General features: G+C 39.1%; 1 protein-coding gene across 1 annotated transcript; it reads left to right on the top strand.

The window, feature by feature from the left end:
* Nucleotides 1-426: 426 nt before the first annotated feature.
* On the top strand, nucleotides 427-23,556 carry LOC108413043 (interferon alpha/beta receptor 1a-like). Its single transcript, XM_017685352.2, has 7 exons — nucleotides 427-622; nucleotides 7,279-7,405; nucleotides 12,354-12,535; nucleotides 20,430-20,569; nucleotides 21,994-22,138; nucleotides 22,290-22,417; nucleotides 23,040-23,556. The coding sequence occupies exons 1-7, from the start codon at nucleotides 496-498 to the stop codon at nucleotides 23,244-23,246; spliced, it is 1,056 nt and encodes a 351-aa protein (XP_017540841.1). The 5' UTR covers nucleotides 427-495; the 3' UTR covers nucleotides 23,247-23,556.
* The last annotated feature ends 255 nt before the right edge of the window (nucleotides 23,557-23,811 follow it).

Here is a 23,811-nt window from a genome sequence, read left to right as displayed (position 1 = left end):
CCTCAGTGTGTGATTCACAAAACTCAATACGAAACTGTTCATATGTGCAATAATAACAATTGTGTGTGCAATAACTCAGAGGGACACTAACTTAATTTAAATAATTTAAATAATTGTAACTGCTTTATACCTGATGTTTCATATTACTATCACCGCCATCTTACTATATTCTTAAGTACTTAAATCTGGTGTGCATACTGTAAATTCTCTATATTGTCTTAAATTATGAGTAAAGTGTTTATTTTTACATAAATGGCTGCAACTGTAACAACTGCAATTTCCCCCTGGGATCAATGAAGGAATCTGAATCTGAATCTGAATATAGATAAGAGAGCTGTGAATATACAATGGTAAAAAAAAAAAACTCAGAAACCTCATTACATCTGCTTTCTTTGTTTGCTCAGCTGCGATGGCACGGAAGTGGTGGCATGTCTGTCAGAGCCGGTTCTGTAAAGACTTTCTACACACCACCCGACATTTCCTGTAGACAAGGTGATGAATGCTTTCCTGGCACTGGCTGATGCTACAGATTGTTCAGGAGGATCTGGCAAATACAGCTCTGAATGGTCTCCGACAGGAATGTACCTCCACGTGGGACTGAATCTGCTTGTCCTTTTTTCTGGTAAGAAGACGAGTGAATTCAAAAGAGAAAGCAAAGTAAGAATGTCAGCCTAGCTGCCTTTCATATCTGTTCAGATGTTTTAGTGCACAAAAAGTAGTCACAAAGGACAGATCAGACAGTATTGTTTGGTAATGAGTAGAGAAGCTGCAGTTCCCAGAGCTATTTCTACTGTATTGAAACTTCTACAAGCATGTTAATTCTCATATCCTCACTGAGTGAGTAGACTTCCTGCATAGAAGTGTTTGCTAGTACTCATGTGACTAGAACATGCTTGGACTTGACAGACTGGCAGATATTTCTAGGTACTGCACATTCTGTGTCCAGTGTTTATTATATTCTTTGTCACATATCTGCATTTCTGTGCATAAAAGTTCACATAGTTGCAGTAGGCAGCATCAATTTTACACATTTTCTGCATAAATTATAATTGACACATTTGGTTCAACAAAAGAAAGGTTTGTGTTGTGTCGGTAAAATTAAATTTCCCAGAACTATTATAAATGGTGGCAGCCCATAACTGTGTTTAGGACCACACACAAACCTCTTCAACCCCTATGTGATCTACTCCCTGCTCCCCTGCTCAATGCCGGGCTTTTCAGGATGTCTTTAGGGACAAAATTAACAGCATCTACCAGGAACTCCCCACTGTAGCACAGTCCTCTCTCTCCCAAATTACCCAACTTCAAAATGCTGACAGTCTGACAATCTGCTTTCACCCCTATTTATTCATCTACAGCTTTTAGTGCTATTGTTCCCAAACTTTGGAACTCTCTACCTCAATCTCTTTGTAACTGCTCTACTCTCTTTTCTTTTAAAGTTTTACCTAAAACCTTCCTCTTTACTGCTCGCTACTCTTCTTCTTCAAAGTATTATGTCTTTTTTTCTCTCCTCTTTGTAAAGCATCCTTGGGTTTATGAAAGGCACTATATGAACTGACATTTTATTTATTTATTTTTACAGCTGTAGATGAATTCTACTATTGTGTAACATTGCATGCCTCCCCCGTCTGCTCAACAATGTTGATGTCATAATGCTGGTAAACATACTCACTTTTAGTCCTCACTTTTACCATGTGTACTGCACACATCACCACATCCTCCATCAGGTTCCCTGGTTACCAAAATCCTCCCGTGTCAAGCATACACTTCTTCTTCTAACCTTCAAAGCTCTTCATGGTCTCACCCCGATATTCCTTCTTGCTGTTCCATGCACAAGACTCTTGGTAGTGGGTGGCAGGTCTTTTAGTGCTATTGTTCCCAAACTTTGGAACTCTCTACCTCAATCTCTTTGTAACTGCTCTACTCTCTCTTCTTTTAAAGTTTTACCTAAAACCTTCCTCTTTACTGCTCGCTACTCTTCTTCTTCAAAGTATTATGTCTTTTTTTCTCTCCTCTTTGTAAAGCATCCTTGGGTTTATGAAAGGCACTATATGAACTGACCTTTTATTTATTTATTTTTATTATTATAGGATAAATCAGCATTTGGTCACAACAACAAAGAACTTACTTCCCAGTGGATTACACTAGTAGTGCTGCACTGATACAAGAGGATTTTGTACCAAAGTTATTTAACAAAGGCATTAGAGAAAACAGAACTTTTCCAGTGCTCTTGTGATAAAACATCTATATATTGAGATAGTGTGTACCTCACAATATTTGTTATTAAATGGCAAACTATATGCCTCCTAATGTTATTGTTGTTGATGTTCATAAACCTGTGTGTTACTAAAGCTTTTTTGGGACCACTTAATTCTATTTTAAACTGGTCTTCTCACTCTGATAACTTGATGATTAATTGGACTGCATTTGGCTCATTTTCACCATTAAATCACAAGCATCCACCAGCCATTGATCTTCACTGCAGTGTTTAATGAATATTAAGCTCCATGCATTACAATGCATTTGGTGCAAAGGATGGCAGCATTTATTTGTGGTTCCATCCACTGAAATTAAACTTAGGGAGCCATGGGGCAGATAAAGTAGAAAGAAAAAGGTAGTTTTCCCAACAGTCTCTCTCTCTCTCTCTCTCTCTCTCTCTCTCTCTAACATTTGATTTTACAGCCTCAAGCACATTCATTTGCCATATTTTGGTTCAATCTGTTCTACAAATACATTTACAGTATTTAGCAGAGACTCTTATCCAGAGGGACTTACAAGAAGTGCTTTGTCTATCTAGAGAAAGTATCTTTGCTAGTTACCAATAGGTTAGAGAGAAAGCTACTCCTGAGCTCAGTGCCACAATTGGCCCCTCCCAGTCATCCATGAGCTTTTGTTTTGATTCTTTCCCGGTCCTGCCCCCTTGTTTCCAGACCCTGCCCTTGATTGTTTATCACCTGTTACCCTCTTGTTAACCACCTGTGTCTTGTTACCTGTCCCTGTATTTAAGCCTGTGTTTCCCCCTATTATGCTGGTCGTTGTTTTGTATTCTTGTGTGGTGTATTATCTTGTGGTCTTTGTTATATCCTATGGTGTTTTGTTTATTTCTGGCCTCCTTCATGTTTCCAGCCTGTGTTTAGTTATGTCTGTCCCTCGGTACCCCCGTGTTGGTTGGTTGGTTGGCTCTCTGACCCTGGAATTTCTTGACCCTGAGTCTGGATTTGCCCTTAATAAATCTTGCTTATCACTGCTCCTCATCGTTACACTCAGACACTGCCAGAAACAAAAAAGTCACTGTTGATACCCAGAGAAAAAAGGAACAGAGCTGAACACAGAACAGTGCAAGACAATACAATACAATATAATACAATACATAAGTGCAGTATAATACATTGCAATCAATACTTAATTCAGTGCTAATTTAAGTGCTGTATAAAGAGATGTGTCTTCAGTCTGCGTTTGAAGACAGCAAGAGACTGTGGGAGTTTGTTCCACCACCTGGGTGCCAGTAGGGAGAACAGTCTTGATACTTGTCTTCCACATGCCTTGAAGGATGGTGGATTGAGCCAAGCTGTACTCAAAGCTTTTACCATTGCAGAGGCTTGATGACCTGTATGGGAAGACCAACCAAGAGCGAGTTGCAGTAATCAAGTCTTGAGATGACAAGCAACTGCACTAGCACCTGGGTGGCCTCTTGAGTGAGAAAGGGTCGGATCCTACAAATGTTGTACAGGAGAAATATGCATGACCGAGTCAGGTTTGTGATGTGAGTCGACAACGATAACTGGCCATCCAGAATCACACCAAGACTTCTTGCCTCTACAGATGGAACAATCTTTTTTCGAATGAGATGGCAAGAACATGATGAGGACATGTTGTTACAGGGATGAATAGCAGCTTGGTCTTGCTAGGATTGAGCTTCAGGTGGTGAGCTGCCATCTATGAAGAGATGTCAGACAGACGTGCTGAGATGCGACTGGAAACCTGTGTCAGAGGGTGTAAAGAGAAAAGAGAAGAGGACCCAGCATCAAGCCTTGTGGGACAGCAGTGAAGAGCCTGCATGGAGAGGACATGGACCCTCTCCATGTTACCTGATAAGCGCAATCCTCCAGATAGGACTTGAACCACTTCCACGCAGTGGTTCCAAGGTTGGTGGAGATGTATAGAAGGATTGGGTGGTTGACCGTGTCAAAAGCTGCTGAGAGGTCAAGAAGAATCAGGACTGATGACAGTTTGGCAGATCTTGCTGACTGGAGCTTCTCGGTCACTGCTATAAGAGCAGTTTCTGTTGAAGCCAGACTGGTTGGTGTCCTGGAGCTGGTTCTATGTGAGAAAGAGAGACAGTTGATTAAAGACTGCATATTCAAGAATTTTTGAATGGAAAGAAAGAAGTGATAGAAGTCTGTAGTTGCTGACATCAGGACTGTCAAGCGTGGGTTTTTACAGGAAGGCAAGTACTCTTGCAATCTTGAAAGTTGATGGAACTTGATGACAAGAACTTAATGAAAAAAGCAATGATGGGCAGTAGGTCCTTGGAGATTGACTGGAACAATGCAGAGGGGATGGGATCCAGTGGGCAGGTGGTGGGGTTACTGGATTTGATCTGTTGAAGGACAGCATCTGTGGAAAGAGAAGAAAAACAGTTTAAGGGATTGAGAATGAGAGGAGGATATCTAGTGGAACAAGTGGGGACAGAGGGAAAAGACTGGTGGATTCTATCAACCTTCTCTTCAAAGAAAGGTGACAAAGTCCTCAGGGGTGAGAGAAGAGGTTGGAGGGGGAGGAGGAGGGTTGAGGAGAGAGGAGAAAATGCTGAAGCGCTTGTGTGGATCAGATGCTGTTGCTTCCAGTTTCCCTCTGTAGAAAGATAACTTTGCAGCAGTAACTTTGAGTGAGAACCTGGAAAGGAGAGATTGGTAGGAGTGAAGATTGAGTCAAGCTGGCATTTCCTCCACCTTCTCTCAGCCTTCCTTAGTTCTTGCTGGTTGCTGTGCAGGACACCTGTCAGCCAGGGGGCAGGTGGGGAAGATCTTGCTGGCCTGGAGGAGAGAGGACACAGAAAGTTATTTGCAGATGAGAGTGAAGAAAGGAAAGCATCTGTAGCTGTGTTCGGTGAGAGAGAAGAAAATGAATCAGGATGGGGAAGTGTGGTCAGGATAGTTGAAGCGAAAGACAAGAAAGGAGTGGAGTGCAGGTTGTGTCAAGAAGAGGAGCACAAAAGGGTGGAATGGACAGGAGTGGCAGGGAGGGAGAGCGAGAAAGATAGGAAGTGGTGATCAGAACGATGCATGGGAAATTACTGTTATATCCAGTGCAGAGACAGGTCTGGTGAATTCATGGGAGTTCATGGGAGTGATCCAGGTCTCTGTGAACGCCAAAAAAGTACAGTGAATGGAAGGATGTGAGGGCTGAAATGATGTCTGACTTCTGCACAGTGGATTGGCAATTCCAAAGCCCACCTGCCACCCTGCTCTGAGATTCTGACAACTGTGGGTCATCCTGTTCTATTCACTGTTACTTAAAACAACCTGCTTCTACAATTGACTGGGTGTGTTATCCACCCAAAAGTATAGCCAACGTTCATGTTTATAAAAATTCTGATGTGGTCTAAAGGAGTTTCAAGTTTTTCCCCCTTATATAATTAAACAGTCATTTCAAAATGTTTTGTTCCCTCTTGTTCTTATTGTCTTCTTCAGGGGTTTTTCAGTAAAGGCAATGAAAGTCCTATATTAAACCATTTTATGTTGAAATGGTTCTTTGCATGGTGGAATGGTTCTGATTGATGGAGAATGTGTTATGTAGGGTTTTATATAGAACCTTTCAGAAAATTATTATTTAGCACCAAAGGTTTTGTCACTGTTATGATATCAAGCAACTGAAAAATCCTTAAAAGGTTTTAAATAGAACTATATACAACACGTTCTTCATCAATCTGAAAAAAAAAATTAAACATGCAAAGAATCATCAGCATGAAATGGTTCTATATTGAACCTTGATGAACCATCTTTTTTAAGTGCGTACCTTACATTCCTATGTGTACCTTACATTCTGAGGATCCGAAACCATGTAGTGACAGATTCACAAAAAATAGAGGAAAACAGAACAGAGGAGGTTTAGGATAAATGCAGGATTGGGATAGCTACTGAAAAATTAGTAGCTAGCTACTTTGTAGCTACTTTCCCAAAATTTGTAGCTAGCTACAAATAGAAAGAGTAGTGGCTACTTTTTAGCTACTTTTTGAAAAGTAGTGCACTACTTTTTATATACTTTCAAAGTGCGATTTTCAGAATGTTCTTGAATCTCCACCTGACACACTAAACAAGCTCAACTGACAGTGTGAACAAGACACTGCATTTACTCATCTACTCACTTACCACACAGTGACGCAGACAACTGTGCCTAGCTCATAGCTAACAAAACCGTAAAGAGAGCGATGAGATAAATGGATAATTTAGAGATGAATGGACTAATTTGCATTTATAATCACGCCAGCTCATTTCCTGATAGGTTTAATATGAATGAGAAACTGTCAAAAACTAAGTCGTGAAGTCTCTTTCACTAGCTTCTCATTCAAATTTTCCCGTTCCAATTTAAATAGCGCAGCAGTACATTCTGGTGCCACAGGGACCATTTAAGGTGGTCAAATTCAACCAAGAATTGGGCAAAGGAGAAGCCAACATCAGCCTCATAAATAGTTAAATGTTGAGAAACGTCTTGCATTTGAAAGTTTCCTAACTGTTGTGTGAGAAAAGAGGCTATACCTGACTATAGTATAATAACTGAGACATATTTACTGCCATGATGGTAAAACAGACATAACAGTGGCTCCCAAACTACTTTTATTTTTTAGAAAGGACAAATGTCTTTTCTTAATCCATTTTGTCCTTTCAGCATGTGGGGATCAGCATGTGGGGCCAGCGCATGAGTGTTCCGAGGCACAGTCGTCAGTAGCCCAGTAACAAGCACGTTCTATGGCCCACATTTTGCGTACATTGCCTGAAGCCTGTAGCAAAATTGTAGTGAAAATTATTGCTATAGCTACACAAAACTTTTAGGCACTATAGCTATTAACTACTTTTCATAAAACTATTGGCTACAGCTATTAGCTACAAAAATTTGTAGTTACTTCCCCATCCTTGATAAATATAACCTTGTGAAATTGTTTCTATGAGTGATGTTCACATTGACACTTCACTTCACAAACTTAGAGGCGTAAAGCATCAGAACTTTTGTTAGTATGAATGTTGCAACAAAAATACAATGTTGTTTTTGTCCCCCCAGCATCCACAACTTTGTCCACTCCCTATGATGTAAGAATGATTGCGATGGACCTGAACTACACCCTGCAGTGGGCCTGGAGCGACTCACAACTCAATGACTCTGCCAACTTCACTGCTGCTTATACCTTGTGAGTTTTTTCAGAAAAGCATCTGCTTAGAAGGCACTAAACAGGCAAGATATAAACTAACAGTCTAAAGGTTGAAACTTCTTGATTGAATGTATATTTTTTTCACAATGTTAGACATCTCGATGTAAGTTTGTGTATGCCTATGATTTGGACAATGACTACTAGAGCTAGGCCATCTGTTTGGGCCATAAATGTCAAAGCAAAAAAAAATTTGACAAAAAACACCTCTACAATTAGGCTAATTTATGCTAGTACCCTTAAGGTGTTTGAATTGTATAGTAGCACTAAGCTAAAGCTATTGCACATGAATATTTTTAGCATTCTTTGCTCTTCTGGATTAATCACAGACATTTAAAGCTTGCAAAAGACATTCCAAATGTTTTTATTTAAGCTTGTATTTATAAGTTTTACAATGAGTCTTCCATTAAGGAATGCTAGCACAGAGCTGCCACCACTCTTTTCCATTACTAACAACTAACTGAAACCTGCTTAGACTACAGCTCAAATTCACAGTCAGTGATGTATCAAGAACTATGCAGAAGGTCTAGACCGATTTGTTTCTCCCTAAATTAGGGAGATGATTGTTTGATACCTCTACTTCCTAGTCATGTTGGTAGTTAATCTAATGTGTAAGTTCTTCAGTCTGGCTTCTGAACTTCTAAGCAATGGGAGAGCTTGCTTGGCTGTTACTACCTAGAAACCACAAAGAAAGCAATCCTGATGGGATAATATTCCATTTTAATATCATATGTCAATGCCTTTTGTTTCCAACCAAAACTGAACAGTGAATTAAGAGGATTACAACACTTGCTGATTTCAAATACAACATTATTCTATACAAATAAAAACACCTGAAGATTACAGAGATATATTTTTTGATTTCTCACAAATCATTAGAATGCCCTGGGGCTTTCCTCACAGATGGAAAATAAACACATTGTAAATAAAAAAGCTGTCCATACCCAAAGCCACAACACTAAAATAGCTTTTAGCAGCTAACAAGGTCTTCGCATGTGTGTATCTTCTTCAGTCCTGTTGGAAAATCACTCAGGTGGCTCCTCACGAAGAGGCTGAAGAGAATGCCAATATTAGCCACTTTCAAGAATCTAATATATAAGATATCATTAAAATGAAAACCTTTCACTGTAAAGTTAGTTACCAAGCTACATAGTGAACAATACTGAGTTAACAGACCTTAAGACACAGTTTACGTACTTTATTCACTAGTGGTTCCATGGTGTAATGGTCAGCACTCTTGACTTTGAATCCAGTGATCTGAGTTCAAATCTCGCTGGTTGACTTTCTTGGAGAAGCACGGTCATGGGAAAGTGACTGGCCAAATATCCCTGTCTGCAATTTCCCCCTGGGATCAATAAAGGAATCTGAATCTGAATTCACTAATTGTAACTTACTATTAGAATTACTATGCTCATCAGTTTTAACTTTTAGAATTACTTTCTTACTATACACTCACCAGCCACTTTATTAGGTGCACCTGTTCAATTGCTTGTTAACACAAATAGCTAATTAGCCAATCACATGGCCACAACTCAATGCATAGAGGTGGTCAAGTCAACTTGCTGGAGGGCAGACCAAGCATCAGAATGGGGAAGATAGGTGATTTAACTGACTTTGAACGTGGCATGGTTGTTGGTGCCAGGCAGGCTGGTCTGAGTATTTCAGTAACTGATGATCTACTGGGATTTTAATGCACAACCATCTCTAGGGTTTACAGAGAATGGTGCAAAAAAGAGAACATATCCAGTGAGCGGCAGTTGTGTAGACGAAAATGCCTTGTTGATGTGAGAAATCAGAGGAGAATGGGCAGACTGGTTCGAGATGATAGAAAGAAACAGTATTTCAAATAACCAACCAAAATCTCTGAGGAATATTTCCAACACCTTGTTTAAAGTATGCCACGAAGAATTAAATCAGTTCTGAAGGCAAATTTGGGTCCAACCTTTTACTTACAAGGTGCACCTAATAAAGTGGCTGGTGAGTTTATGTACTAATTGTAACTGACTTTAAAAATTACTTACAATGCTCACTAATTAGCACTCATGTTTAGAATTATTTACTACAAACCCATTTCCAAAAAAAATGGGACACTGCAAATTGCAAACAAAAACAGAATGCAATGATGTGCTTATCATTTAAACAACATATTTAATTGAAAATAGTTCAAAGCTAACTTATCAAATGTTGAAACTGAGAGATTTTATTTTTTTAGATATTATTTATTTATTAAATATATGTTCATTTTGAATTTGATGCCTGCAATGCATTTCAGAAAAACTACAACAAAAAAAAAACTGATGGAACATCTAACAAATAATTAGGGTACTTGGCAACAGGTCAGTAACATTATTGAGGCGGAGTCTTTCAGAAGCAAAGATGGGAAGGGGTTCATCACTCTGTGAAAGACTGCATGGGCAAATAGTGCAACAATTCAAGAATTTAAAAAACTGGGGCAATCGTGGACTGGATAACTTATTAACTTGTTATTGACTTATTTATTGACATTTCTCAATGTACAATAGCAAATAATTTCATCATCTACAGCATGTATTATCATTAAAAGATTTAGAGAATCTGGAGAAATCTCTGTATAGCCAAAAAAACCAAAACATTCTGTCTGTGATCTGCCCGCACTGCATTAAAAACAGACATGATTCTGTAGTACAAATCACTGCATGGCCTCAGGAACACATCTGACGATGTCTTTTACAGGGAAGAACTTCAGCAAGACAATGTCAAACCACATTCTGCACCCAGTACAACAGCATGGCTCTGCATTAAAAGAGTCCAGGTGCTAAACTGGCCTGCCTGCAGTCCAGACCTGTCGAGCACTAAAAATATTTGATACATTATGAAGTGAAAAATACGACAAAGGAGACCCTAAACTGTCAAGTAGCTGAAATCCTATATCAAGCAAAAATGGGAAAAACATTTCAATGCAGCAAGTGGTCAGATCAGTTCCCAAACACAGTGTTGTTAAAAGAAGAGGTGATGCAACACATTTTCAATTAAATGATTTGCACATCATTGCATTCACGTTTTTATCTGTACAGTAACTTTTATCATCAGGGATATATGTTTACAAATTCAAACTTACTATTTGAATTACTATACTCACTAAACCTATTTTCCATTAGAATTACATAATTAGGTCTTACTATAAGCACAAATTTTTACTTACTGTATTGCTTCTTACTATATTTACTAATTCTAACTTAGAATTATGTACTTAAATCTAACTTACTATGAGAATTAATTAGTTCTTTCTATATTTGCCAATTCTAACTTACTATTAGAATTAATTTCTTAGTATATTCACAAATTCTATTAGAAATATTTACTATACTTTTAGTCTGGTAACTAATGTTTAATTTAAAACCATTTTTAAACATAGTATGAGTAGTAACCAAACCTCTTACTGGTGCTGTGTATTGCCTGTGCATCTGAACAAGTGAGAAGCATTGTAGCATACAATATGCCACATAGGCGGGAGTATAAACTCCCTGTGTATTATCTAGGAGCCAAATTACCTAGGGGCTGCAGCTGAATCACCAGTAATGCACAAAGCCAGGAATTCTTTCAATTATACATTTTATTTACATCAGCAATAAAAAAAAAAAAGAAGAAAAAACCGTGTCCACCAACATCCCAGAGCCTCAGTCCATATGTGATGTAAGATGGACAGCCTGTCCAGGTGCAACTCCACAGCACAGGGCCTTGAACCCAGAGACTACAACTAATAAAGAGAAAGGGGGTGCAGTCACTATTCTAGATTTAAAAAGAATTTCTAAAAAAGGAAACCAAAATTAAAAACAAAAGGCATCACATACAGTTCTTACTTCCCAATAAAACCCATATTAGTTCACACCACTCAGTGTTTCCACACCCAACACCAATCTCACAAGCCAAATCAAACAACAAAACATACATACATAAATAAACACCTACACTACCATAAATAAATACACAGATAAATCTGTAGTAGGTCTGACTGGAGGAAGTAGAACCAAGTTAGTATAAAAATACAAATCACAGCTAAAATGGATAGAAGAAAGCCTCCAATAAATACAATAAAAGATTGAATAAAACAAGCTTAGGACACAAAGCACCCGAACTTGCTTTTAAAAACAAGAGAGGGTACTTCCTCGTTCCTCAACACGCTTCCCCTCGATCCGCTGTCCGCGGCCGCGGCCGCAGCCGCACACCGCGCTGTGACGCCCCGGTTTCCTCTCTCGCTCCGCGCTGGTGCTGGAGAACCTTCCCCTCCTATGATTCAGCCGCTTTGCAGATCGTCGCGTTCACACTCGAGCCGCCAACCTCGCCTTTGGTCGGCCAGTCAATCAAGCTCACACTCACCAGTGGATTCTTCCCGCTGCTGCCGTCTGTAATACAAGCCGTAGTAAAGTTTGCATGCTGCGCTCACGTGTAGCTCCGCGTGACTCGTTCCTGCGGAAAACAATTGAATCCCCATCCCTCCCAGGTGCAGTCAATCTCCGCTCTCAAGTCACCCTGTGACAAAAAAAAAAAAAAAACAACAAAAAAAAAACCAGTCAGAATTCATCTTTTCATAACTTCGGTTTATCCATTAGAATTCAGTAGGCTTTTGATGTTACTATGCCTTTATGACTGATATATGTAAAAGATGTGGTCTGATTAAAGGGTTAAACTGCTGAAGGCCGAATAGGTGAATAAATGTAAATAAGTTTTTTATGTAACTTCGCAAAAACAGCAAATTCTGGAACAGGTTGCTTTTGCAGTTTAGTTTCCATAGTTTTAGTTCCACTGGGTGGAACAGTTTGTTATGAAACTTTAACAGTGTTACCATACCGCATTTAAAAAGTGAGAAATATTTGGTTTTCCATATAATGGGCACTTTAATGTTCACATCATGATCAGTTCAGTCGCAGTTTCTGTGTTTTGTCTTTCTCAGCTGGAACATTAAAGACGACGAGCGATCGTATAAGTACGTGTGTACCAGTTCAAGAAAACACTGGTGTGATTTCACCCCCTGCAAGCTATACTTCAAGGCAAGCTTCCAGATAAGGGTGAGGGCTGAAGCTGCAGGCAAGTATTCAAATTGGACTCGCCTGAGATTCACGCCGGACGAGGATGGTGAGTGAATGCCAACATTTCTTTCTTCCCAATTAAAGTCTGCTTCTTAATAACCTGTTAACTGTTAGCAAGGGTTTAGTAATGCCCAAAGAAACAGATACAAAACATCTGTAAGCATGTTCAGAAATTAGTTATAAATCTATTTATATGATATTTTAAAAATATAATCTATAAATGAATTATTAACTCTTTGTTGAGCGCTGAATTAAATGTTAATTGTAATCGTAAAGTTAAAAGCATACTTAAAATGTCTTTTAAAGATGTGTTAATCAAAGAATATGAACAGATAATAATTATCTGGATTCACAATGACCAAGCATGTTTCATAAACACACTGATTTTGACACTGTGTTTTTACAGTAACTTAAAATACTATTCACAGTAACAATGTTTAGTTCAATTATAGTATTTCATTGTGTTTTGCTGAAGAAAGTCTGGGAGATAATGTCCAGCCTTAACAGTTGGTGGCCTGGTAATATTATTATAAGCTTTAAGTAACATTTTTGTAAGCTCCTCCTTTAATAATCTCACTAATCACTTGGATGACTTTAGACCATTTGTATTATAAATAAGCAATATGAACTTTGTGTTTGACTAACATTGTTAAAGTTAACTTTCTTTGGGTAGCTCACTTGGCTTGCTTTTAAATACCAGATAGACAGAACTAGTCAGACAGATGCATAGACAGATGCTTGCAGGCAAAATTCACAAGTGAGGCTCTACTGGTTTTACGATAATCCACAGACATAGTCGAATAATGGGCAAAGGTCAGAACCAAGATAAACAATGGACAAACATAACAAGACAAATCCAGGCAAACACAGTCCAAAGAGAGAATCAAATCATATCAAATCAAATTTATTTGTATACCACTTTTTACAACTGATGTTGTCACAAAGCAGCTTCACAGAATTCATCACAGAATTGAGCAAGCCAGGGGCGACAGTGGCAAGGAAAAACTCCCTCATAACTCAGGAAGAAAGCTTAGGAGGAACCAAGGCTCACAAGAGGGACCTATCCTCCTCTGGTCAAACTACCTACAAATTATTGACAAAAAAAGGCCAAAGCAAAGTCGAAAAAATGCAAGGGGTCAATAAACAGGTAATCTACATAAAGAAATAACTTTTGGAATAGAAGCAATACCTTGAAAAGAAACTCTGGAACAGTTTAAATAATAAACAGGTGCAAAACATCAGTACTCCAGTGAAGCAGATCTGTGATAGGCTGTGTGGTGTGTGGTGAAAGCTACATGATCACCAAGAGCATGGCTGGAAGGATGGGTGACATATGTATGCACTACAGGCCTCCAATTTATTATTAATGTATGTCACAATGCTTTACTAATCATTGTATGATTAGTTGTCAGTTGTTCATAAACAGGATGTACAAATGTGTTTAGAACATGTGAGTATATGTTTGTAACTGAAATGTGACCATTTACTAGCAATTACCATATGTCTCGTACCATATGTCACAGTAAATATTCCTTGATGCCACATTAAGGCATTATAAGTAGGCTTAACTGCAACATTACAGTTAATTAACATTTAACTCAAGTCAACAAACATTAACTAATTTACAGAAGACCATATTAACAGATCATATAAAAATATTTATACATTTTTAAGCTTGCTTATATTTGATATTGTCCTCTTTACAAAAGGTCACGGTTAATTGCTTGCTTAATTAGTAATTGTTAAGAGGCAGACATTAAAGGGAAATTCCATCAATTCTTCAAAATTCCTCCTAATCCAGTGTGTGAGATATAAACAGGGTCATTCAAAGTGGTTTGGTGTGAAATGGTTAATTTTAGAGACTCGTTTTCTTTACAGAATTGGTCATAGGAACCAGGGCTCACCATGTCTTCTTCTTTCGGCTGCTCCCTTTAGGGGTCGCCACAGCGGATCATCTGCCTCCATCTTGCCCTATCCATTGCCTCCTCTACTTTCACACCAACCATCTCCATGTCCACCTTCACTACATTCATAAACCTTCTCTGAGGTCTACCTCTTCTCCTTCTACCCGGCAGCTCCATCTCCAAAATTCTTTGCCCAATATATCCACTATTCCTCCTCAACACATGTCCAAACCATCTCAACCTGGCCTCTCTGGCTTTATCTCCAAACTGCTCCACCTTCACTGTCCCTCTGATCTGCTCATTTCTAATCTTGTCCATCCTTGTCACCCCGAACAAAAATCTCAGCATCTTCATCTCCGCCACCTCCAGCTCATCCTCCTGTCTTTTAGACAGAGCCACAGTCTCCAAACCATACGTCATAGCAGGATGCACTACTGTCTTGTAAACCTTCCTTTTCACTCTTGCTGCTATCCTTCTGTCACACATCAGCCCTGACATCCGTCTCCACCCACTCCATCCTGCCTGCACCCTCTTCCTCACCTCTTTTTTGCACTGTCCATTGCTCTGGATGGTTGACCCAAGATATTTGAAGTCATCCACCTTTACGACCTCTACTCCTTGCATCTTCACCTTTCCACATGCCTCCCTCTCATTCACACACATGTATTCCGTCTTATCTCTATTGACCTTCATTCCTCTCCTCTCCAGTGCAAACCTCCACCTCTCCAGATTCTCTTCCACCTGCTCTCTACTCTCACCACAGATTACAATGTCATCTGCAAACATCATGGTCCATGGAGCCTCCTGCCTGACCTCATCTGTCAACCTGTCCATCACCACTGCAAACAAGAAGGGGCTCAAAGCTGATCCCTGATGTAACCCTACCTTCACCTTGTAACCATTTGTCACTCCAACTGCACACCTCACCACTGTCTCACTATCCTCATACATGTCCTACACCACCCTAACATACTTTTCAGCTACACCTGACTTCCTCCTACAGTACCACAGTTCCTGTCTTGGCACCCTATCATATGCCTTCTCTAGATCCACAAAGACACAATGTAGCTCCTTCTGACCTTCTCTGTACTTCTCTACCAACACTCTCAACGCAAAAATTGCATCTGTGGTACTCTTTCTGGGCATGAAACCAAACTGCTGCTCACTGATCTGAACCTCTCGCCTTAGCCTTGCTTCAACAACTCTTTCCCATACATTCATGGTGTGGCTCATCAACTTTATACCTCTGTAGTTACTGCAGCTCTGCACATCACCCTTGTTCTTAAAAATGGGGACCAGTACACTGCTTCTCCACTCATCAGGCATCCTCTCACTCTCCAGGATTTTGTTAAACAACCTGGTTAAAAAGTCCACTGCCTTCTCTCCGAAACATCTCCATACCTCCACAGGTATGTCATCTGGACCAACTGCCTTTCCATTCTTCATCCTTTTTAAAGCTGCCCTCACTTCCACCTTCCACCTCCTCACTAATTCTCTGCACTTCCTGATCCCATATCTCTCCCCCCGTTGTCCTCCTCTCTCTCTCATTTTCCTCATTCATTAGTTCTTCAAAGTACTCCTTCCATCTACTCATCACTCTCTGTTCACTCACTAGTACATTTCCCTCTCTATCCTTTATCAGCATAACCTGCTGTACATCCTTTCCAACTCTATCTCTCTGTTTAGCCAAACGATACAAGTCCTTTACTCCTTCTTTACTGTCCAGCCTCTCATACAGCTCATCATAGGCCTGAGCCTTTGCCTTTGCCACCATTCTTTTTGCTATGCGACTAGCCTCACAGTACTCCTGCCTACTTCCTTCATCTCTCTGGTTATCCCACTTTTTCTTAGCTGCCTTCTTCTTCTGAATACTCTCCTGGACTTCCTCATTCCACCACCAACTTTCCTTGTCTTCTTTCCTCTGACCAGACGAAACACCCAACACATTCTTTCCAGTTTCTCTCACCACCTTGGCTGTAGTTTCCCAGTCCTCAGGTAGCTCCTCACTGCCCCCAAGGGCCTGTTGCAATTTTTCCCTGATCTGCCTGCAACCATCCTCCTCCTTCAGGTTGCATCTCCTGCTAAGGATATAATCCACCTGTGTGCACCTCCCTCAACTCTTGTATGTCACCCTGTGTTCTTCCCTCTGAAAATACGTGTTCACCACAGCCATTTCCATTCTCTTTGCAAAATCTACAACCATCTGACCTTCCGCATTTCTGTCTTTCACACCATACATACCCAGCACCTCATCATCCCCTCTGTTCCCTTCACCAACATGTCCATTGAAGTCTGCACCAATCACTAATCTCTCCTCTCTAGGGACACCATCTACCACTTCATCCATCTTACTCCAAAATTCCTCTTTCTCCTCTAACTGACAACCAACCTGTGGTGTATATGAACAGACCACATTCAAAGTCACACCATCAATCTCCAACTTCAGGCTCATGATCTTGTCTGACACTCTCTTTACATCCAGAACACTTTTCCCAAGCTGTTCCTTTGGGATTATCCCTACTCCATTTCTCTTCCTCTGTACACCATGATAGAACAGTTTGAATCCACCTCCAATGTTCCTGGCCTTGCTTCCTTTCTGTGTGTCCAGGAGACCAGATGGAATATCTACCTTCCTTCTCTCCATCAAGCTCTCTGCCTTTACCAGTCATTGTCCCTATGTTCAGAGTCCCTACTCTAACCTCCACACTCCTGCATTTCCTTCTCTCTCGCTGCCTTCTAAACCGCCTTTCTCCTCTCCTCTTTGATGGTCTTCGACCTACAGTAGTCCAATTTCCCCCGTCACCCTGCTGGTCAACAGCACCGGAGGCGGTTGTTGTTAACTGGGCCTCGACCGATCCGGTATGGCAATCATATTTGTGATCCGCATGATAGTTTTGGCACAAGTTTTACGCCAGATGCCCTTCCTGACGCAACCCTCACCATTTATCTGGGCTTGGGACCGGCACCAGAAGTACACAAAGTACACCCTTAATGGCTGGTTTAGGGCTCACTATGTCTTAAACACAAATATAGGTTCACATCTGGTCCCTCTCGCATCGCTGTAAACAATTCTGGCTCAGTAAGTTTCTCTAGAGTGGAGCATTTCACACCAAACCACTCTGAATGACATTGTTTACATCTCAACCAAGTAATTATGCAGAATTTTTAAAAAACTAGTGGAATTCCCCTAATACAATCAAGTGTTACCAAAGAGTATTTTCTATACCTAATTTGGTCTAATTCTTTCTCCTCTGTGTGAAAATCATTTCCTTATTAGTGAATCTTGTGATTACATTCTTTCATTTCTTCTGTCAGGTCAGGTCAACATCTCATTGCAAAAATAATATTGCTGGTCAGGACTATTGATTTTGTAACAATATTATTGAAATGGAACTTTCCCCAGCCCCATCAAGCCTTTTATCAGAACTGAATTCGGGTGTGTTAGAGCAGCAAAAACACAAGCAGACAAAAGGATACATAGTGTGCTGTGGAAAATTATTTGGTCTTGCCTGATTTCCTCTATTTTTGCTTATTTATCACTAAATGGTTTCAGATCCTCTAAAGAAATGCAATATCAGACAAAAAAACTTCGTTAAACAAAAAACAGTTTTTAAACAATTGCTTCATTTATTGAAGAAAAAAGCTTGCAACACATATCTTCCATGTGAAAAAGTAACTTTAATCTCTGGATGTGTAGCAATAAATGCAACCAAATTCTTCCTATAACCGGAGATCAGTCTTTCACACCACCCTGGTGGAGTTTCAGCCCAGAACTGCTTTAATTCAGCCAGTTTGAAGGGCTTTAAATTGCCCATTTGAGGTCTTGCCACAGCATCTCAATGGGGTTTGAGTCAGGACTTTGACTGGCTCACTCAATAGCCTTAATTTTTTTCTTCCAAATCTTTCAAAGGTAGACTTGCTCTTGTGCTTTGGATCACAGGCTGTTTCCTGGACATTCTCCTGCAGGTTCTTCTAATAGAGAGCAAAATTCAAGCTTCTGTTTTGTCACGTTGCCCTGAAGCAACGGAGCATCCCCTCACCATCACACTACCACCATGTTTCACTGCTGGTATGATGTTCGCATTGTGGAATGCTGCATTAGCTTTATGCTATATGTAATCAATCAATCAACCTTTATTTTAACTTAAAAGCTCATTGAGAGTGACCCTGATTTACAATGTAGATTAGATTAATTAAAAATATTAAATAAACAATAAACACAAATCTTTGTCAGAGCCGACTTAAAGTCACTTTCCAACTTTTTTTCACTAGAAATAAAAGTCAAAAAAAAAAAAAAAAAAAAGCAGCTCTGTGATCAGAAACTGGCCTATGATTGGTAACTGCTCACATGTAAAATCATAGGGGTCCAAATACAATCAGTCGTCATTAAGGTCGTTATTCATAACTGATATTTGAACTTCAGGGTCCTACAAATGCTCTGAAGATACAAACTTCATAGCGCTTCAAGCTGTCTTTTGTTTTGGTAAGGACAGCTTAGGCAGGATTTGAACCGAGCACCTTCTTACTGGAAGGGAGTTTTTTATGGTGAGCCACAAAAGCACTGCATTTCTTGAGAAATAATAGGGAGCAAGATGAAAACAAGCACCATTTTGGGTACAAGTTCCCAACTTTCAATTATTGTGATGAATATAATCATAAAATAATTACAAATAATTCACAATAAACTCTAATTCTGTCCTCTTTAAGTCAGAATAAGCAAGGTCACACTTTTTTGTACCTGAAATTCTTGCAGTCAAACAATGTGAGAGTAACAGTCATGATGTTTTTGATAATTATTTATCTTCAGACTCCATTGTTTTAAGACTAATTTTGAGTTAATTGGATAAAAACTAGTAGTAAGAAAACATCCATTTTACAGCTTTTTTGCACAAATGTTAGACTCGACTTGGACCAATTTGTTTTTCCACATAACTATATTAGGGGTATGACTGCTTCTGTGTTTTGAAGTACAGTATTTTAAAATTACTGTTGAAGTGACTGAATAAGATGCAATATTGCAATATTGTGTAATTTAGTAGTCATGGATTTAATCTACTTTCTGTGTCATTTAGAAACATACATACATTTGAAAAGTTTTAAGTCTTCATGAGGTGTGTTGTGTGTTACACATTGTTTTCTTACTTTAATCTTAGAGAGACATACTAATATTTTAGTTTATTTGTACTACATTGAGCATTGCAGGGACAAGCTGAGGTCTACTCAGGTCAAATTACAAATGTTTCCTCAGATGATTATTAGGCACATATTTTGGTCACAATTAGAGCAGCAGGGATGGATTTATAGCCCCTTGTGAGAATAAGCCAGGCTGAACTGATTGATTCATGTCGTCTGATAATAAGATGCTTAAAAGGCAAAATTTTTAAAAATAATTACTGAGACCAGTAGCTTTAGAGAGGTTTGAGGGGATGCAATTGAGTTTTTAAAAAGACTTGTATTTGCAAAATGGTCAGCCTCAGCGCAATATAAACATTCAGAAACTTTCTGTGCTTCAAGATAAATATAGTAATGCTTAAAACTGTTTATATGTTTGAAGTTTGCAATTAGCTGAAGGTCCCTTTGCCTGGACAAAATATAACCATGTCTGATTCTGTAACCAATATGGGTTTAAGTCAAACTGCAATCTTTTCCTTTTGGAACATACATATATTTGCAAATATTTGAGACCATTAGTGTTTCTTTATTTCAATTATAGAAAGAAATATTGACCTTTAATAGGCCAAAATGTAAAGTGTTGCTCTGTAGCACCACCATTAGGTCAATATGAATCTTTTTATTTGCCTAAATAGTAGGGGGAGTGCAGGCTACTACAACTACTCTACAATTTTGGTGTTTTGATGACGTATGGTGTCGTTTCCCTAATCAGTTTTAAGAAAGAAAAGGAATAATAAACTCTTTAGCAAAAGCAATAGGGTGGCTTGGACCCCTAATAACAGTTGGGCCACATTCTGTAATTGTTTATAGTGGATCTATAAGGCAAGTGGTTGGTGACTGTATTGTTATGTGTGAACTTTACAGGGCTGCTAGGGCCACCAAGTGGAGTGAACATGCAGGGAGATGTGGAAATGGTAATCCTAAATATCTCCAAGTCGGTCATGAACTCCTTGATGAAGCTGCAATATGAAGTGCAGTACTATGAACAACAGCAACCTGACCTGGTAATGTGACCTTTCCAATGCACAAATCTGCAAAATGAAACCACACACTCTGCAAACCTACCTCCATTCTTTTTTATTTTTGTTAAGGCAAAAAATGTGAAAAGTGTGATACAGATGTCTGTGGGTTATTCCACTCACACTCCGCTATGGCCTGGATTATCACCTCATGAATTTCAATGCAAAAACCTCTGAATAGGTTAAGTGATACTTTTTTGATCCCACAACCGGGGAAATTCTACCTCCGCATTTAACCCATCTGTGAAGTGAAACACCACATACACACTAGTGAACACACACACTAGGGGGCAGTGAGCACACTTGCCCTTGAAGTGTGATTATATAGAGCTTGGCAACATAGGATCTTGGGAACATTGGTACGCTTCCATATGGTTGCACCTAAACAAACAGTATTACTCTTCCTGGAGAAGATAAAGTCATCAAGCACTATTATATCACCAATAAGTGCACCAGTATGTAAACTAGAATGGTATGTTTATAAAGTAATGATTCTGAAAATTTCAATTGATACATAAAGACTTCACTTTGGTTATATAACATAACTAGCTAATGATAGTATTTTTAGCATTCATCAAGTGTTTTTGCTCACATTTTCATTCTCAACAGAGCAAGCTAGAAACATCGCTTGACTTGACGTAAATTTGTGAAAATATAGACATTTTTGTGAGAGAGCAGAACAGCACAATGCATCGTTTCCTATTAAGTTAAGCTAACCAGCAAAAAAACTGTGAAATTATCCAATTTAGATTTGCATAAAATGACCAAAAAGACAAATAATTTATTTTGGTTACATAATGGTTCCAGCTGTCTTTCAAGCAGGCAGAAAATGAACTAGGACTAGGAATGTGAGTGCTGTGGTTCACATTCTCATCCTCACTGAATAAGTGGCCATGTCACATGGTGACTTTGGATATAAATTATAACTGTAGTAAAACAGATGAGTGGGAATCCTCTAAAGTTAGAGAACTGCTGCAAAAAACAAGCACTGAAGCTGAGCTATATACCCATGGCACATAAGGCTGTGAGTTTCCATCTTTGTGTTTTGCTGCAACTTTCAGATTTTACCATCTCCCTTTTACAAAGGAAACTCTGCATCCCTGTCTCAGAGTCATCATGTCAAGTGCCCACTAACTGTTTTTGTGTGACTGCAGACTACATAGGAACTACAGGCTTAACTTTGAATTTTAGATAAGAAAATGACATAATATGGTGGTTTGTGTATAGAATAGTCCTTTAAAGCTATGCCTTTCTGCTCCCTAGTGTTCAGTTTTTCAATGCTTAGCTGCATTATTTGAATGTTACAAAGGTTTTTTGTTCAAGAAACTAGAAAGTACCAGTTGTCATTGAATGCATGTCACTCATTGATTTCATTATTGATCTATTTAATCTTTAATGTTCATCTACAGAAACACATGAAAATCTACAATGACCCATATGCTCCGCTCACCTCACTGAAACCTTGGACTGAGTACTGTGTACAAGTCCGTGTCTTTAACAAGGACTACAGCAAAAGCAGCAGTTTCACATCTCCTCAGTGTGTTTCTACAACAGGTGGCTGGCTTTGTTCTGGCTTTCTTACTGCATTTCATTTACTATCTGATTTTCATTTAGATTGTTAATGCTCACCTCTTTCTGCTAGCTTTTACTTTTCCATAGAAAGGTTTAAAATGTTAAAAATGTATTTTTTTTTTGTCATTTTTAGGTCGACGTGTAGTCTGGCTGAAAATGCTCAGTGTGCTGTGCTGTGTCTTACTGTTAGGAGCTGTAGTATACATATGCTGCAGACTCAGAAGAAAGATCTCAGTATACCAAACCCCTAACAGCATTCTAGTAAGTATTTGTTGTCTGTGTGTATGTGTATGCAGTGGTATGCAAAGGTTTGGGCATGCCTAGACAAAGTACATACTTTATCTATTTTTGAAGTGAAAAAAGTAAGCACAACTTCATCAGCAAACTAAAAATTGCACAGTTGCTTTATATTTTATTAAATTAAAAAATATAAATTGTGTCATATACAAAAGCTTCTAAAACAGTTTTTTGTAGTCAGCCAAGAGACTTTCTGTTCTTGTTTCAGGAATTTTCACCTACACTTCCTTACAGAATGCTTCTAGTTTCTGCTTTTCTGCATGCACAGCATGTTTAAGATACAGATTTAAATTTTTCTTTGGGTATTATTTTGCCTTACAAAGTCTTGCATGTATTCGCCATCATGAATGGTTCTTAAGGCAAACACCTTCTCAAAACTATCATAAAACAATGTCTCAGACATCAAGCAGCATAGTCATTACTATTTCGTGCAATAACTTTCTGTGAGGGTGCTTTTAGAGGTGGATGTCTGGTTGCTTTCACTGCCACTTTGAACATTTCTAACATTTTACATCATAGACACTGAATTATGCATACAATTTGTCACAGCAGAAAATATCATATATCTGTCCTTTGTTATTCTCAGGGACTTCCATTGGACCACCCTCCTCTCCTCGAAGCTCATGAGCTAAGCTGTTCCATAATATTTGTGTCCGCACCCACCCCATGGCTGGAGTCTTCACAGCTCCTACTGCAGGAGCAGGATGGCACAGGCAAGTTCCAGGCAGTGTCCTGCCAGGGGAGCAATAGTTCTGAGCAGGACTCTGGCATCGGTTCTGGAGAGGAAAGCTGAAGAAGAAATACTGGCCTTTATATGATCTTCTGAGAGGTTGAAACAGTGAAACTTAACATACATTTATATCAAATAAGGCCACCCTTAACCTTCAGGACAGCTTTAATCTCTCTGGGATCCTAATATGTGCAAGAAAGAAAGGTGGAAATCTGCTTCTCACTCTGGAACTTAAAAATTCAGTGATGTTTAGATTGTGAATGCAGTTGTGAAACTGTTTGGAACTACAATTAATTTTGCACTTTGCTTGATTTCATTTGTTATTTAATTGTCTCAAATTGTTTCAAAACCAGCATTGAAAAATGGAAAAATGGATCAGTTCTTGTTTTTGGTTCTTTTTGGTTTTTGGTTTCTTTTGAAACATCAGACTAAATGTTTATGAGGCTCAGCAGCATGAAAATATGACAAATGTTGGGCTGCCAGATCGGAATTCATGTGACTTTTATGTCAGTACAACTTGACATTCGTCATCATTTTGCTGTGCTAAGACTCATAAGAATTTAGGCTGATGTTTCTGTACCAAAAAAATAGAGGAGACTCATCGCAGCCACTCCGCATATGAAGAGGC

Source organism: Pygocentrus nattereri, chromosome 6 (genome assembly GCF_015220715.1).
Source record: "Pygocentrus nattereri isolate fPygNat1 chromosome 6, fPygNat1.pri, whole genome shotgun sequence".
Lineage (NCBI taxonomy): Eukaryota > Metazoa > Chordata > Actinopteri > Characiformes > Serrasalmidae > Pygocentrus > Pygocentrus nattereri.
Note: the sequence above shows the minus strand (reverse complement) of the source record. Positions and strands in the feature narration are given on the sequence as shown.

Excerpts from the sequence above, each read along its gene's own strand:
- LOC108413043 (XM_017685352.2), top strand. The coding sequence starts at position 496 with ATGAATGCTTTCCTGGCACTGGCTGATGCTACAGATTGTTCAGGAGGA. Across the intron at positions 7,406-12,353 it reads TTCACTGCTGCTTATACCTT|CTGGAACATTAAAGACGACG; the intron begins GTGAGTTTTTTC and ends TGTCTTTCTCAG. Across the intron at positions 20,570-21,993 it reads AACAACAGCAACCTGACCTG|AAACACATGAAAATCTACAA; the intron begins GTAATGTGACCT and ends GTTCATCTACAG.